At 34.0% G+C, this 18,283-nt stretch overlaps 1 protein-coding gene across 1 annotated transcript in view; it reads right to left on the minus strand.

Moving 5' to 3' along the window:
• LOC114337294 (ankyrin-3-like) overlaps positions 1-18,283 on the minus strand; it is a 112,798-nt gene that overhangs the window by 83,635 nt on the left and 10,880 nt on the right. The window contains exons 3-4 of the mRNA XM_050660764.1: positions 18,099-18,254; positions 2,839-3,165 (exon numbers count right to left, since the gene is read on the minus strand). Coding sequence (XP_050516721.1) covers positions 2,839-3,165; positions 18,099-18,254 — 483 coding nt within the window. The remainder of the gene's footprint in view (positions 1-2,838; positions 3,166-18,098; positions 18,255-18,283) is intronic.

Here is an 18,283-nt window from a genome sequence, read left to right on the forward strand (position 1 = left end):
GTGCAAACCCCTGCAGCAAAAAAAATAAATAAAATGGGGGGTTGAAATTTTTTTTTGTTTTTTGCTTTTTGATCCATATGGGCATATGCTTCATCAATAGTGCTTTTCAAAAATATATATGGTTATTGCAACATCTCTGCGAAAACCACCCCTATCCTTGAAAATATACTGCAGAAACTACCCCTATCCCTTGGCGAGCATGTTTTTACGATTTTCTCATTACCTATGTATTCTTTTTAAACAAAACTTATACAAGGTTAAAGACCACTATTTACTCTAAAAATTATGTCCTATTCATTTTTTCGTATAAGCAACCGTTACGGCACAGTAGCGCCGTAAACCTCATATATGCTTTGGCGGGCTCCAGTTTTTGTTTTTTTTTCGTCATCTGTTCGTTTAATTGATAAAGTACTTATGCAAAATAAAACAACACAGTGTAACCTACAAATTATGACTTATGCACATTTTACATTCTTTGCTCCTCAAAGCCACAGTGGTGGCCCAAAATAAATTTTTGCATATTTTCGCCACCTACATGCATTTTATTGCATTAATGCTACTTTAACCGCACAATATTTACCCTTAGGTGGTCGCTACGCAGTGGCGGATCCAGGGAGGGGTGATGAGGGTGATCACCTCCCCCCCCCTCTCAAACCAAGTGATATTATATTCAAAGATTATAAAAATATTCATTTATTTTTATAGAAATTTAACCAATTGGCACCCCCCTCTTAACGATGCTGGATCCGCCACTGTCGCTAAAGCATAAAAAGTCATTCTTATAAAAATAATATTAATATAAATATTTCTATAAAAATAAATGAATATTTTTATAATCTTCAAATATAATATCACTTGGTTTGAGAGGGGTGGGGGTGATCGCCCCCATCACCCCTCCCTGGATCCGCCACTGCTTAGCGACCACTTAGGGGTGAATATTGTGCTATTAAGGTAGCATTAACGCAATAAAATGCGTGTAGGTGGCGAAAATATGAAAAAATTTATTTTGGGCCACCACTGTAGCTTTGGGGAGCAAAGAATGTTAAATGTGCATAGGTCATGATTTGTAGGTTACAATGTGTTGTTTTATTTTACATAAGTACTTTATCAATAAAACAAACAGATGACGAAAAAATAAACAAAAACTGGAGCCCGTCAAAGCATATATGAGGTTTACGGCGCCACTGTGCCGTAACGGTTGCTTAAACGAAAAAAATGAATAGGACCTAATTTTTAGAGTAAATAGTGGTCTTTAACCTTGTGTAAGTTTTGTTTAAAAAAAATGAATAGGTAATGAGAAAATCGTAAAAACATGCTGGATAAGGTATAGGGGTAGTTTCTGCAGTATATTTTCAAGGATAGGGGTGGTTTGCGCAGGGATGTTGCAATAACCATATATATTTTTGAAAAGCACTATTGATGAAGCATATGCCCATATGGATCAAAAAGCAAAAAACAAAAAAAATTTTCAACCCCCAATTTTATTTATTGTTTTTGGCTACAGGGGTTGCACTAGGAAATCGCTTTTAAAGTCCATGCATGGGTAATAATAACTTGCACAAAATGATATATGAAGCATATTAATGAAGGGCATTGTGTGTGAAGGATTCCAAGAAAATCACTTTATTTATTAATTGTTCTTTTTTTTTGGGTGGTTCCGGGGAAAAATGGGGGTGCATTATACAAATTTGTAAATAACACCAGTACATGGGTAATCGCTGAAAGTCTTTTTACTCTAGCATAAACGGTTCAGATGGTATAAAAAGGGGTTTTTTAAAATGTAACACCCTGTAATTAAAAAAAGGGCAATTACCCTTAAGTGAAACCTATACCAAAAAATCAATCATCTATTTGTGAATAATCTCCGCAGCATTTCTTTTTAATTTCCGTTACAGTTAGGGAAAAATATATTTTTTTTTAAAACATCTTTTTTAAAAACTTGTCAACTTTGGGGCGCCACCCTTGCTAAACGGTGGATGATAGAGAGATGCTGTCGGAAATAAATCGTAGAAAATATAGTCCTCTTCATATTTCTATAAAAGAAATTTTTTGTAAAAGGTACAGGAAGGGCTACGTTCTGCAAAAACCATAAATTACCCCCTTTAAAGGGGTGAAAAGGGGGGTTCCGGGGCGAAATTTTTTCAGAAAAAGTTAGTCTTATAACAAGCACCCCTTGATATGCCAGAAAAAAAATAAAACCGGACTTGTGTCCATTTTGCAAGGTTCAACCTCTGTTTCCTACACTAGTAATAATCTTCCAAAAAGGACGATGTATTGTGGACTATAATAAGAAGTACAATTATTATAACATCGACGTCGCAACTTGTGGCGTACGCTGATGACATAGCATTGATTAACAGAAACCTAAACATATTAAAGGAAAAATTTGCGAAGTTGTGCAAAGACGCATTCAAGAGTGGTTTGGCCATAAATCAATGCAAAACAAAATAATATGTTCAAGAAAAATACAGTTGATGTGACAAGGTTAAATATTGAGGAATATGAGTTTGAAAAGGTTAAAAACTTTAAATATCTTAAGGTGTCAGTTGATCAGTTGTCAGTTAATAAAAGAATCCAGACAGGAAACAGAACCTACTGGAAATACTACAAATTTCTCAAAGTAGTAGTAAGAGCCAGATAATTGCGGACCTTAAGAAGACGGGAGTTAGAGAATGGATAACCATAATCAAAGACAGGAACGAATGGAGTTATATTGTAGAAGACGCCAAGTCACACAACCAATTGTAAAACTAAAATGATAATGCGGGCTACCAGAAGAAACATAGAAAAGCACCCATAGAACAACCGGAAATGTAGTAGTAGTAGTATGTAACTTACTTTTGTTTTTGAACTAATTGGCGCTCCCCTCTCCAACAACATATCCACGACCTGCTCGTGCCCACTCCTAGCAGCGCAATGGAGAGGTGTCAAACCATCTCTCGTCTTAGCTTCTATGGTAGCTCCGTGTTCTAGAAGAAGACCAACCATATTGCTCTTGCCCCATTTGGCGGCGACGTGGAGGGGGGTGATGTTGTGCTTGGCGGAGTAATTGACATCGGCCCCTTTTTGGACTAACAGGTTGGCGATCTGTTGGTTGCCGTAATGTGATGCGATGTGAAGTGGTGTGAAGCCTGATTTGGATGTAACGTCGGGATTGTGTTCGTTCTGCAAATGGAGAAAACTCTTTAAATATTATACTACAAACAAAGCGGTTATTTGAAAACCAATAAAAAATAAAATAAAGTACCCAACTTATGACAATTGCAGAAATAGCAATATAGTTCCGTTTCCAGAGATTTGACCTGTAAAAAAGATACGAAACAAGCTAAATTTTGCTGACAATGTAAATTTTGGACCCCAAAAAAGATGAAAAAAAGTTTACCACTCCTATCTTTCTCCTAAAACTCTCTTCGAAGGAAGAAAACGCGAAAAAAATCGATTTAACAAGAATCTGTAGGCCGTAGAAAAAATATTTTAAAGAAATGTAGCTGAGATACCTAATTTTGAAAATAAAAATGTTTATTAGCACTTTCTGGAGAAAGGGGAGAAAGATTACATATACAGTTTTGACAGAGTGGAAGAGTTTACTTACCTTGGTGTGAAAGTAAAGGAAAATGGACATGAAGATAAAGAAATAGAATCCAGAATTACAAAAGGCAACCAGAAATACGGAATGCTGAGATCCTTAATGAAGTCGAAGTTTGTTTCAAGAAAAACAAAAGAAAGAATTTACAAGACAGTGATTAGAGTTACGGTTGTATATGGAGCTGAATTATGGGTTTTAAGAAAGGCAGATGAAGAAAGATTAGAAAGATGGGAGAGGAAAATTCTCCGATCAATTTACGGCGGCATAAATACACAAATATGATGGAGAAGAAGGACAAATAAAGAGTTGGAAGAGCTGTATACGGAACCAAAAATCACCGCAATAATAAAGGCGCATAGAATAAGATGGCTGGGACATGTGCAAAGATTGGAAAACCATAAAATGACCAGGATGATATTGAACAGGAAACCAGTAGGGAAAAAAAGGAGAGGAAGATGGTTTGACAGCGTCCAAGCAGATTTACGAGAATTAAAAATAGATAACTGGAGAAACAAGGTATTAGACCGAAAATAATGGAGAGGAGTGGTAAGAAAAGCGCAAGAGAAATTGTAACAGAAGAATATGCCATGAATTGTAAAATGAGAGCTATATATACGTATCTATTTATATGATGTATTTTTTAAATAGACAAATTAATATTGTATATTTTAGATATGTATAGTAAAAAAAATATAATTGTGTTTTTCACGCCCAGGGCCTACATGGCCTGTTGAGCAAAATAAATAAAAAATAATTAGCACTTTTTGTGCAGATTTAACCTTTCTCTCAGAAACAATGATTTTGAATGTGAGATATGCGCGCAAAATGCATTTTTTGCATTTTGCCGCAAGTGCACTATATGCACACTTTGTATAAATCTGTTAAATAAATAAACGTTGCGCGATATTTGCCATTTTTACGATTCTCATAAGATCAATCAATAAGATCACTTAGGCCGTCCGCACATGGGGCGACGCTCGAAATACTCGACTCGATTCCAGTCGCGCTGGTCTCTCCCCGCCACTCAAGTTCCTTCGTTGTTCCAACGGTTCCAAAGTTACGGAGGTATTATAGTGTAATTGGTCCAAAAAAACGCCTACCCCAGACATCAAAAGTAAAAGTTTTCCTCCAACACCAAATTGTTCTATATGGTCCACATAAGGTTCAGTAAAAAGTTACATCATGTTGAGCGTCCGGTTTGGGGGGGAGATGGGAGAGAAGTCGGTAAATTAGTAGTTATTTTACGTTTTTCGTCAATAGTTCTAAAATTATGCTTTAGCGTAAACAATGTTTTAAATTTAAAACAAAAAAGTCCTATACATAATTGTTATAAAATCAACGGTTCCAGAGTTACGGAGGGTGAAAAGTGGAGGTTTTTGATACTTTTTATATTATTTGGACAATTGATGATGATTTTGGGTGATGAGGTTGACGTTTCTTCAAGGGCTTATCACTAACATACCATCGGCCACTGAAATAGCAAATTTTATTTACAAAAAAATTTCTTTTATCAATAATAATATTATAAATTGCCCAAAAAATATAAAAATATCGAAAACCTCCACTTTCACCCTGGACACTGTAACTCTGGAACCGTTGATTTTATAACAATTATGTATTGGACCTTTTTTGTTTTAAATTTTATGTAGAAAATTTGAGTATAGAACATAATTTACGCTAAAGCATAGTTTTAGAAAAAATATTGACGAAAAACGTAAAACAACTACTAATTTACCGACTTCTCCCCCATTTCCCCCCCCCCCCATACCGGACGCTCAAATTGGTTAACTTTTTACTGAACAATATGTGGACCATATAGAACAATTTTGTGTTGGAGGAAAACTTTTACTTTGGATGTCTGGGTTAGGCGTTTTTTTTGGACCAAAGATTATGCATAGGGTCTTTTTTATTTCAAATTTTCAAATTTTATGTAGAATATTTTTGTATAGAGGGTTGTTCATGCTAAAACGCATAGTTTTAGAAATGTTGACGAAAAACGTAAAAAACTACGAATTTATCGATTTCTCTCCCCTCCCCATCCCCTCAAACCCGACGCTCAAAATGGTTAGACTTTTTTCTGAACATTATGTGGACCATATAGAACAATTTGGTGTTGGAGGATAACTTTCAGTTTGGATGTCTAGTTATACCATACTATAGGTAGTTTATTTTATTTTTGCACAATTGATCATTTTTGACTGTTTGCCGTGACAGATTTTACGTCAATAGGTGACATTTACTAGCAACTCGACGGTAAGTAATCCAACTCGACGGTAAGTACTCCAACTCGACGGTAAGTAATTCACTTACCGTCGAGTTAAAAAATCTCTTAATTTTAATTTATTTTTTGAAAGAATAAAGAAAGCTAACGAATTATTTATTAATATTGAAACTTATGGTACAATTTGTTAAATTATTTAATGAAATCCCACTTGTTTGGGCTGTGGTTTCACTTCTAACAGAAACTCCTGCAGAATCGCATACATTAGTAGTATCCAACATTTTTTCCCTTCAAATACGCGATCAAAGTTGAAAACTTGGAAATAGCAATGCCATCATAAAGAAAAACGGTGGATTTAATCATTGAATATTCCGCCCAGAGGCTTCCAGGAGCTTTCAACTGCATATGTCTTTGAACGAAATATGCCAATAGAGTCGTTTCTTCGATTATTAAATTCTTGCCTTCGCACCATTTTTTTAAAACTTTGGTAGGTATTTTGTTAACGGATTTTGGATTTTTCGGGAATAATTGCGGAACACCCTTCTTCCCAAGCCCGTTCAATTTCTTCAAATTCACTTTCGCTCACATTTTAGTTTATAATAATCAAAATTTTACTTAAAATTATTGACAACTAAATAAAAACTCAATTCTCCATTGTTGTTATGCACCCTAGTTACTACCTAACAACCAAAGTATCTATCTTGATAAAATGAATGAAACTAGTCAATATGACGAAAATGTTTAATTTCACGTGCAAAAAACGTTATAGCATGTCGAACGTTAAGGGCAACCGATCGCAGACAATAATTGGAGTCGTCGCTCCGCTCCTCCTCCAAACAATTGCCTTCGATCGGTATAAAACCCTTACCGTTCTCCATACTTAATATACTATTGTTTCCTTCGTTTTTTGTTGTTTTTTGCGCTTAATGAAATTTTAGTTTTATTTAATGATAGGTGCATGTTCGTTGATTGTATCTAGTAATCCCTACTATCTTTGTGGAAATACCTATATTTTTTAACTATTTATAATGGGAAATAAGCCACAATATTATTAAAAAATTATTTTTTTTAACGTTTCGACGCCCAAATCGGGTGCCGTTGTCAAAATACAAAATACTACAGTATTATTTTGTATTTTGACAACGGCACCCGATTTGGGCGTCGAAACGTTAATAAAAATAATTTTTTAATAATATTGTGGCTTATTTCCCATTATAAATAGTTAAAATTGTAAAAATGCCACAAGAAAATAGCTTCAGAACCAATACTTTTTGTAATATAAAATTCTGAAAACATTGAACTTCTGTTTCTAGGTGTTTAATATAAAATTCGTTGTGGAAGTAGAAAAGTGTCCTCAGTATAATGCTGTTGTATTCAAATTATACTAAAAATGTAACAATACCGTAGTTTTCTAAGATCGAAATAGTCGTTTTGGTTGATATATAAAAAATCTGTTCTTCCTGGTTGAAAGATGTGAGCAAGACTAGTGTGCGGAGAACGATCGCTTGTGGCGCAGGGTTCGTACAAGACGAGCAAGACGCGCGAACTTCGAGACGTGTCTTCGATCGACCCATGTGCGGATGGCCTTACTCGTCAGAAACGACATATTTATAAAGGCGTGCAGTAAAATGGATTATGTCATAGGCACGATAATTTTGAGCTTTAATGCATTTATAGTCAACCTAGTATTTGTAGATCCATCAAAATAAACAGGCTGCGGTGGCTAGGCCACTAGAGAGAATGAACACAATGGAGACGTCGCGCGTCGCAACATATTTATATCCAAAGAAAGGATGGAGTGAGGAGAAGATGCGGGCCTAGAGTATGGTTTAAAGACCAGGTGGAAGACGACTTACCAGTGCTAAGAGTACGAAAATAGAAAACCAATGCGAAGGATAGAAAGGAATGTAAGCTGATCCTAGAAAAGGCCAAGACCGACTAAGGGTTGTAGAGCCATAAGATGATGATGATAATAGGATCAATAAAATTTAATCATTTTCATAGACCTGTAGTTGTATAGTTTCCGTTGTTATAGCTTAATATTCAGAACCTCTAAGTACCCTTTCAGACTAAGACATTGGTTCCTGACACCGGTGCTGGCCACCGGCAGCAAAGCATTGTTTTAAATGAACGTCTACAGACGAGCCACTTTGAGTGTCTGGCTGAGTTTGGTGGCTCACCAATGCTTTGCTGCAATTGAACACTGGTGTCGGACACACCCGTGTTGAGCTGCCCCCCCCCCCTTGCAAAAATCAAGAAACAAATAGCCCTGATTTATGAGCTATTTATGAACTTTCATATTCCGCAAACTAAAAATTTTGAGCTCGTTCCACTGAGCAGGAATTTAATACTTTAGTGGGGGGGCTGAGTCAGCCCCCCCCCATTACTTAAAAATGAGAATATTGAATCGGTTTTTCCGGCAGAATTACGAGCTATTTATGAGCTCTTGAAATTATATAGTTTCGATTTTTGAGCTCATCCCCTTCACCCCCAAACAACCCTTTAATTGATTTAGCTTAAGAGAAAAAAGCTGAGAAAACTTAAAATATATCGTATTGCGGATATAATTCGTATAGCTTATATACTCTAAGAATAAACTATTAACCCTGGAAGCTCACACTTGGGTGTGAGATACCCATCGCGACACTTAACTGCATGTAGCTTGCGCAGCTGCATTTCAATGGTAATGCTGCTTTATGTAAATTCATTCTCTAGTCTGCCAAGGACGGGTATGTAGTTGCGGTCTCATTTGAGCAATATTTCCAATCACGAGGATTTATTGAATACAGGCTAGGGTATGTAGCACCCATGTGTGAGGTTTGCGATCAAGTGTGTGTTCAAGTTAATGACCTAACAACACAACATCCCACAACTTTAGTAAAGAAAACTAGGTGTTATTTTTGCAAAGGCAAAGATGGAAAAGCAAAGGGTGCATGCTCGGCTTGCTATAAAGCATAATGCATGGAGCATAGAGCCACACTGTCTTATGAATGTAGTTACTAAAATGAGTGAAACTGAAATACCTGGCTAAGAATGAATATGAGTTCTATAATCAAAAGGTGTTATATTTTAGTTAGAAAGACCATTTTGTTGTTAAATTAAATTAAAATATTTTGAATTATGTTTCCGGTTGTTTAGAAAATGTTTTTTAATTATTTTTAGGTATTTTTTATATTTTGTTCTTTTTTGTTACTGCAATTAATAGAGAGAAAATAAAATTATTGATTTAATTATTCGTGTGTATTCAATAGTGATTAGAGAGTCTCTGGAAATCATAAAATATTTCCTTTTTTTGTTATTTCTTCACAAAAAATCATTGGGTATCTGACACCCATATGTGTAGTTTATGTAAAAAAAAAATAGGTGCGATCTTCCAGGGTTAAATCACGTGCATTTCGATTATTGAGCTACAACCCCTTCGCAAGAAAACCACCCTATCTTCCCGGCTTAAGAGAAAGTTGTACTTAAAATGCATTAAATTAATTATTTGGCGACTATCATTTAATAATTTATAAGCTTCCAAATTACGCGAATTTAGATCAGTAAATTGCAATTTATTTTGTATAGTGCAGTCACTGAAGGTAAAAATCAACGATTACCTTCAATTTCGGTGAACCTTCATCAATTTTCACGAAAATTGGTCAGTGGTTAGAAGATACGTCAAGAAACAAAGGTGACATGGTACCACCTTGCGCCTTTGCCCTGAAGGTGGATACCGCCCCTTCTCGGGGGTGAAAATTATTTTATAAAAAATAACTGCACAAATCAATAAAAGACCAAATTAAAAGCAAAATTTATTATATAAAGTTATTAAAATAAGTCAATACTTTTTAAGTTGTTAAAGATCACAGATTTTAATTATTCGTGGAAAAAAATGCATGTTTTGAAGCGGTTTTTCGTAAATCATTGAAAAACTGTAAGTTTTTACAAAAAAGTTAATAGTAGCTTAATTCTTATAGCTTATATTCTAAGAATAAACTCTTAAATCACGCGCCTTTCGATTATAGAGCTACAACCCCTTCGCAAGAAAACCATCCCATATTCCCGGCTTAAGAGAGAGTTGTACCTAAAATAATTTAAATTAATTATTTGGCGACTACATATCGTTTAATAATTTATGAGCTCGCAAAATATAATACGCATCTCAATTATTGAATTGTCATTTTCTTTCTATAGTGCAGTCACTGAAGGTAAAAATCAACTATGACCTCCATTCATTTTCACGAATGGACAATAACATCTTGCGGTTTTAGCCTGGAGTATATGTCACCCCCTTCTCGGGGGTGAAAATTACTTTATTAAAATAACCCCACAAATCGAGAGAGGGACAAATTGTAAGCAAAATTTGTTATATAATATTATTAATAAATCAATACTTTTTGAGTTATTAAAGATCAAATATTTTAATTTTTGTGAAAGAAAATGCATGCTTTAAAGCGATTTTTCATAAATAACTCAAAAACTGTAAGTTTTTACAAAAAAGTTTTCATCACTAAAATTGAAGCTAATAAAAAATATAATAAATTGCTTACTTGAAAAACCATTTAAGGTTAATTTAAAGTAAGTTATTGGTAATTAAATGTATATTTTTTTCTGCAACTGTTCAAATCTAAGGATTCAAGCTTAAATAACGGGAAAGAGATGCATTTTATAACACTTAGGTACTAAATACTGTCAATAGTACTTAGAAATACCTATCAAAAATGAGCTCCAGAAAAAGTTGATAGCATCAAAATCCGCTCACCAATTTTCGTGAAAATGAATGGCGATTTACCGAAATTGAAGGTCATAGTTGATTTTTACCTTCAGTGACTGCACTATAGAAAGAAACTGGCAATTCAATAATTGAGATGCGTATATTTTGCGAGCTCATAAATTATTAAGCGATATCTAGTCGCCAAATAATTAATTTAAATATTTTAAGTACAACTCTCTCTTAAGCCGGGGAATATGGGATGGTTTTCTTGCGAAGGGGTTGTAGCTCAATAATCGAAAGGCGCGTGATTTAAGAGTTTATTCTTAGAATATAAGCTATACGAATTAAACTACTATTAACTTTTTTGTAAAAACTTACAGTTTTTCAGTGATTTACGAAAAACCGCTTCAAAACATGCATTTTTTTTCACGAATAATTCAAATTTTTGATCTTTAATAACTTAAAAAGTATTGACTTATTTTAATAACTTTATATAATAAATTTTGCTTATAATTTGTTCTTTTATAGATTTGTGCAGTTATTTTTTATAAAATAATTTTCACCCCCGAGAAGGGGCGATATCCACCCTCAGGGTAAAGGCGCAAGGTGGTACCATGTCACCTTTGTTTCTTGAGGTATCCTGTAACCACTGACCAATTTTCATGAAAATCGATGAAGGTTCACCGAAATTGAAGGTAATCGTTGATTTTTACCTTCAGTGACTGCACTATACAAAATAAATTGCAATTTAATGATCTAAATGCGCGTAATTTGGAAGCTTATAAATTATTAAATGATATGTAGATAATTAATTTAAGCATTTAACTACAACTTTCTCTTTAGCCGGGAAGATAGGATGGTTTTCTTGCGAAGGGGTTGTAGCTCTATAATCGAAGTGCACTTGATTTAACCCTGCTGTCCCGTTCGAGTCAACTACACAAATGTACTGTTCGGGTCAATATGACCCAACTATGATTTACGCTCCTTAATCGAAATAAAATAAGCTAATGGTGATAAATAAAACTTTTCTAACAATAAATTATGGTTAATTAAACAAAAATTATGTTGTTAATGTAAATTAAACCTTCTTAACAAAAACAAAAGACATTTTTTCTTTCAAAAAAGCCTAGTAACAAATATCTACAAAAATTTAATTCAGTTTACAACTGGGACATTAATAAAAAGAATGGATTTTACAAATATGTTTGTGATGTAATCCAATATAATAATTTGTCTTGTCATCGTTTTTACGGCAAGTTTACAGCGTGTTCGTTTAGCAGGCGGAGTTAGATTTAATAGACGGTTCACTAGCATTTCCATCTTGTCTACTTGTTCCTGCTCGTGTCCTTTTTGCCAGTTCGTAAGAGCCTTTAGTTATTGGTATATTTTTTCTGGAAATGATGACTAGATTCATTAGTTTTTTCCCAATTCCTCAAGAAAAATTCGCCGTTTTCCCAATTGATTGGTATTCCATTGGATATTTATTGATGCCCATAATACGAACGCGTTGTAGGCAGAAATGTCCAGTAGATTGTAAAAAACAATCATTGGCCAGCGATTTATCTCTTCTCACATATATACGTGCCAACAAGCTAATCTAGAGTATCCATTGCTCCCTTATTGGAATTGTAATCTAAAAGAATTTGGGGCTTTTTCATTTGATGAAAATGATGCATGATGCCTCGATTCATGATGCAAAGTACTCATAAGAACAACATTTTTATTATTTTTGGGAATATTGTCAAATCTTGCATGAAGCAAAAAAGACGAGCTATGAACTTCTCTATTCGCGATTTTTGCTGAAAGCTCCGGTTTATTTTACTTATAATCCCAGGCATTGTATCTACTTTGTTTTAGAATAAATTTTCCTAAATTTTACGATGCAAAAAAGTTATTATACACGTAATATTGTGGCATTTCAAATCACTACTCAAGTCACACACCACACGCATTTCTGTATATATCTTCAATTTTAGAGCATAAGAAGTTTTACTGTTCATAATTACATAAACCCTAAAGTTTTGTGCCATATTTCGCTGGCTTGCTGGAATATACCATTTGAAGGGAGAGTGGCCTCTAAAGGCAACTAGTTGCTTATCGACGGTAACATTTTCATCAGGGTTAAAAGTTCTGTTTACATTTTCTACCCATGTTTCATAAATTTCACGTATTGCCGCAAGTTTATCAAAACGTCTTCTATCCTGTCTAGTAGTTTTGTTATCAAAACGTATTACTTGCAAACTTTCTGTAAATATATCAAGCGACATTGTTGATCTAAATATAGTACGACCCGTTTCTTCATTCCATAAACTTTTAGTTGATTCACCATGGGACTTATAAACTCGAGCTAAAAATAAAAAACCAATGTATGCTTGGAAACCAACTTTATTCATGTCTTTCCAGTTGGTTCCAAATACATGCTGTCTGTCCATGTTGGTCATATTTATAATTTGGTTTGCAACATCGTCCAGCTACACTACAGTTGACTTTACAAGTTTTAGCTTGCAGAAACCTGTTTTTGTTTACAGACGTATGCGGCTGACAAACACACAGGTACTGCTAATATAGAATACTGCCAACTAAACACACATACACAAGTAATTTTTAACGGTTTAAATACTCGGGTCACATTGACCCGAACGTACCCTAGGTAACAATTTCATTTTTATCAAAAAAATCAGGAAGTTGATTGTTTATCTCATATGCAATTGAAAGACCTCATATTAGGTAATAAAGTCACGAAACACCAAATCGTTACGCCGCGTAATAATTTGTAAAATAAGAAATAAATTATTTTTTGGGTCAAATAGACCCGAACAGGACAGCAGGGTTAATAGTTTATATTTAGAGTACATAAGCTAGAGGAGTTATATCCGCAATACGATATATTTTAAGTTTTCTCAGCATTTTTCTCTTAAGTTAAATCAATTAAAGGGTTGTTTGGGGGTGAAGGGGATGAGCTCAAAAATCGAAACTATATAATTTCAAGAGCTCATAAATAGCTCGTAATTCTGCCGCAAAAACCGATTCAATATTCCTATTTTTAAGGGTACTGACTCATTCCCCCTCCCCCCCCCACTAAAGTATTAAATTCCTGCTCAAAATTTTTAGTTTGCGGAATATGAAAGCTCATAAATAGCTCATAAATCTGGGCTATTTGTTTTTTAATTTTTGCAAGTGGGGGGGGGGGGCAGCTCAACACGGGTGTCGGACACCAGACACCAGTCTTAGTCTGAAAGGGTACTATACAGGGTGTTTCATTAATAATTGTCCATATAGTAACTGGAGAAACCTTAGCACAAAATACGAAGATTTAACCTAAAATACTTAAATAAAATGTGGTTCCTTACTGAGTTACAGGGTGTTTTATCTAAAAATTTAAAAATTATTTTTGCTCAGCATTTTAAAACTATTCAACGTATCATTTTCATACTTGGCAGGAAGTATAGGTACTGTACAAACTACTGAATTATGTTAAACAAACGTTTCTGTCTATTACCAGAGGCGTACGACGGGGGAAAGTGAATGATTGACCCTTTCCAAATTCTACGCCACTGGCGGAATTGCTATTTTAGTTCAATTTTTTGATTCTCCAACACTTTCTATGAAAATAATATACTCTTCATTCGTAACGATAAAGTCATTAGTTTTCGAGATCTTTGAAGTTAAAAATGAAACGACACGGTTATTTTGAATAATGTATTGTGTCGCTTCATTTTTAATATCAAATATCTCGAAAAGTAATAATTTTATCGCTACGAATGAAGAGTATATTATTTACATAAAAAGTATTGAAAAATAAAAAAAATACACTAAAATAGCAATTTCGTTAGTGGCGTAGAATTTTGGAAGGGTCAACCAACCACTATCCCCTGTCGTACGCCTCTGATAGTAGCTAGAAACGTTTATTTATCTTAATTTAGTAGATTGTACAGTACTTACACTTTCTACCAAGTATGATAAGGATACGCCAAATAGTTTTAAAGTACTGGGTACAAATAATTTTTAAATTTTAATCATATGAATCATATCATAAATTAATCAAAATAATAATGCCGTTTCATATTTAACTTCAAATATCTGGAAAACTAATGACTTTATCGTTACCAATAAGGAGTATGTTATTTACGTAGAAAGTATTGGAGAATCTAAAAATGGCACTAAAATAGTAATTCGTCCAGTGGCGTAGAATTTGAGAGGGGTTAACCATTCACTATCCCCTGTCGTACGCTTCTGGTAGTAGCTAGAAACGTTTGATTATCACAATTTAGTAGGATGTATAGTAGTCGCACTTTCTGCCAAGTATGAAAAGGAGACGTCGAATAGTTTTAAAATGCTGAGCAAAAATAGTTTTTAAATTTTTAGATAAAACACCCTGTAACTCAGTTAGGAACCACATTTTATTTAAGTGTTTTAGGTTAAATCTACGTATTTTGTGCTAAGGTTTCTCCAGTTACTATATGGACAATTATTAATGAAACACCCTGTATAACAGTACATTTCAATTTTGAGTTTTGGCAAAAAATGCTTGCCGTGATGCACTTGAAATATGCTTAAACACGATAAATTTGAACTTTTATACTACAAACGATCTATAACTTCTTCTTTTCGTTTTAGCAGCAAGTATAATTTTCGAAACTAAACGTTTTTCTGAACAGAAGCCACAACTTCACCTAGAAATTCCACCTAATCCAGTCCTCATGGACGTATTTCCTATGATTGTTTGTAATCTGAAAAAATTAATTTAGCGTTTTTTAGGCATTTGAAATATGTTTCATTGATAAAACTCAAAATCGAAATTTCAGGTTACAGGTTTTGAAGATTAGCTTCTATAAATGGAAATTTCACAGCGACTGGTCAACGGAAGTGATTGCTATTTATTCAACAGTTTTATAGAAACTAAATTACTGTGTGGCAAAATGTAAAAATTTTATACGAAAACTGTTCATCTTGAAAATGCATTTTGATTTTTCTCAATAGGACAAAAAAGTTTGCTCAAAAAATATTAAGTTTTTAGCGTTTTGACAAAAATTTTATTTAAAAAAATGATTTCGCGCGCGTAACTGATTTCAAGATCGCCAGTCGCTTTAAACGTTGTTTCTCGTAGAACGGCTCGTTCTACACAAAAAGTTCTAATACATTTTTTTATTTAAAATTATCTCAGCTACATTTTTTGTTTGCAATATTTTTTTCTACGGCACACAGTTTCTTGATAAATCGATGTTTCCCGTTTTAGTCGAGGCATTGAAGGATTGAAGTGTCGATTTTGTTGCAGTAAGACGGATTTTAATGCGGATTGGTACGTTGGATTCGTGAGAATGTCAGGAAATTTTGTGAACTAATGTAATGAATAAGAAATCTCAAATTGCATTTGTGCATAAGAAAAATGCATTTCAATTTATATAAATTTGCAACTCGGTAAATAGTGGGAAAAATTGACTCAATTATCTTAATCGGCGGTTTTTTGGGTCGCTGAAAACGAATATGAGGTCGGCGAGAGTGTAGAAACTACCTGGTGCCTGCAGCGGGTGTAATAAAGATCTTTCTCTTGAGTATTATGGTAATTTGTTAAATATTTGGCCCAAACTTGTAACTCGGTAGTTTTTGGGGTCGCTGAAAATGAATATGAGGTCGGCGAGAGTGTGCAAAGTACCTGGTGCCTGTAGTGGTTGTAATAAACCTCTTCGGGAGTATTATGATAATTTAATAATCTGATAATGTTTCTCAAAGACTCTCGGTTATACTACGCCATATGAATGTTGTTTTTATCATTTTGCTGATATTGTAATTTCTTAATTTAAATTCTTAATGTTCTTAATTCTTGCAATTTAAACATATTCTAAATCTTACTTTTGTAACCATGTCAATGGCCTGCGTTGCTGAGACACGTTAATTAAAATAAAAAAAATATGTTTTTTACACTTCTTTATAATAAATTATTTAAATAACAGGAAAACAAAATAAGAAAAAAAGTGTTTTGTTCTGCTTACAGTGTAACCGTTATATTAGTGTATACAAACGTGTGAGAGAGAAAGCCATAAATCCTACATGCAATTATGAAGAATTTATCGATACTGCCAACATAATTTTAAGTGCCAAATTAAAAAAAATAGAGATCCTGAACAAATAATCATGTTTTTTTTATAATATCCTATGAAATTAGAAATTAGTCGTTGCGATAATTATTTTCAATGACCCCAAAGACCCCCGATTAACAAGTTTGGGCCAATTATTTAACAAATTACCATAATAGTCCAGAAGAAGACGTTTATTACACCTGCTGCAGGCACCAGGTAGTTTGCACACTCTCGCCGACCTCATATTCATTTTCAGCGACCCCAAAAACCTCCGAGTAATGAGTTTAAGGCAATTAGATGATAAATTACCACAATACTCCAGAGGAAGACGTTTATTACACCCGCTGCAGGCACCAGGTTGTTTGCACACTCTCGCCGACCTCATATTCGTTTTCAGCGACCCCAAAAACTCCGAGTAAGAAAATTGAGTCAATTTTTCCCACTATTTACCGAGTTGCAAATTTATAATAATTGCCTATTTCAAAATGCACTTTTGAAATGCATTTTTCTTATGCACACAATTTCCTGACATTCTCACGAATCCAACGCACCAAACTGCATTAAAATCCGTCTTACTGCGCCAAAAATCGACAGTAAGGCCTTTTTTTGTGCTTCAATGCCTCTACTATTTCTCCAACCGCTACGAGGGGTGTTCTTTTTTGTATCTTTTTTGTGGTACCAAAATTTATACTGTCAGCAAAATTCATCTTGGTATGATTTTGAGAGGTTCAATGGCATTTTTTCTCCGACGACTGGACTATAAACAATAAAAACTAAGGTGGCTTTAAAACACTCATAACAATTTAATCAAATTGACATTTTGACATAATTAAAGACAAAGAGAAATGGATTCATTCGTTACTGTCTTGGCAGCATTCGAAACATCTGTAGTAAAATGTAAAAAAATGGTGAAGGTGCCAATTTGAAATTCAAAAAATATTAGGATAAGATGAACTTTTAATGTTCATTTATTTCACCGTGAGGAAATAGGAAATAGATAGGAAAGAGATAGAAATATAAATCTGTAATATATTTTATCTGTTTAGAGTTATTGATACCTCTTATTTGGGAGATACAATGGATATTGAAAATAGGTTGGATATATTGAAAACATTGGGGGTAAGTAATAGCAAGAGAAGATTGCCACAAAAGAATAGGTACTAAAATAAAAGGGATAAAAATAAAAATTATAAATTAATATAAATAATTTCAAGATTTCATAATATCCGAGGCAGTGTTAACAATAATCTAAAAGAAATAGAAACCAGGTGGTAGGATGACCATTTGAGAAGTCAAAATCAACTTAAAAATGATCGACATTTTTCATTTCTTGTAAACTGTTGGTTGGAATACGAAGTTAAAGCACGATTTTATCCTTTATGCCTTTTTGTTTACTGAAAATATTATATGAAATAAGCGAAAAGGAAATCAGAACAGAAATTTAGAGCTGAACCGTGTTCAGGTGAACCTGGATGAGAATTTATAGATGACTAAAAAGATAATTGAAAACTATCATACCTCTAAAAGCAGTTTGGCTGCCTTGACGTCATCTTTCTTGGCTGCTATGTGTAAAGCTGGAAGTCTGATTTTGCCCCTGGTGTCATTTTCTAATAAAACTGTAACAACTTTGTCGTGTCCTTGTTGCATAGCTACGGCCAATGGCGTAAATCCATCCTGAAAATAAAAGAAAATTTCGTAAATAA

Source organism: Diabrotica virgifera, chromosome 9 (genome assembly GCF_917563875.1).
Source record: "Diabrotica virgifera virgifera chromosome 9, PGI_DIABVI_V3a".
In the NCBI taxonomy this organism is placed as follows: Eukaryota; Metazoa; Arthropoda; class Insecta; order Coleoptera; family Chrysomelidae; genus Diabrotica; species Diabrotica virgifera.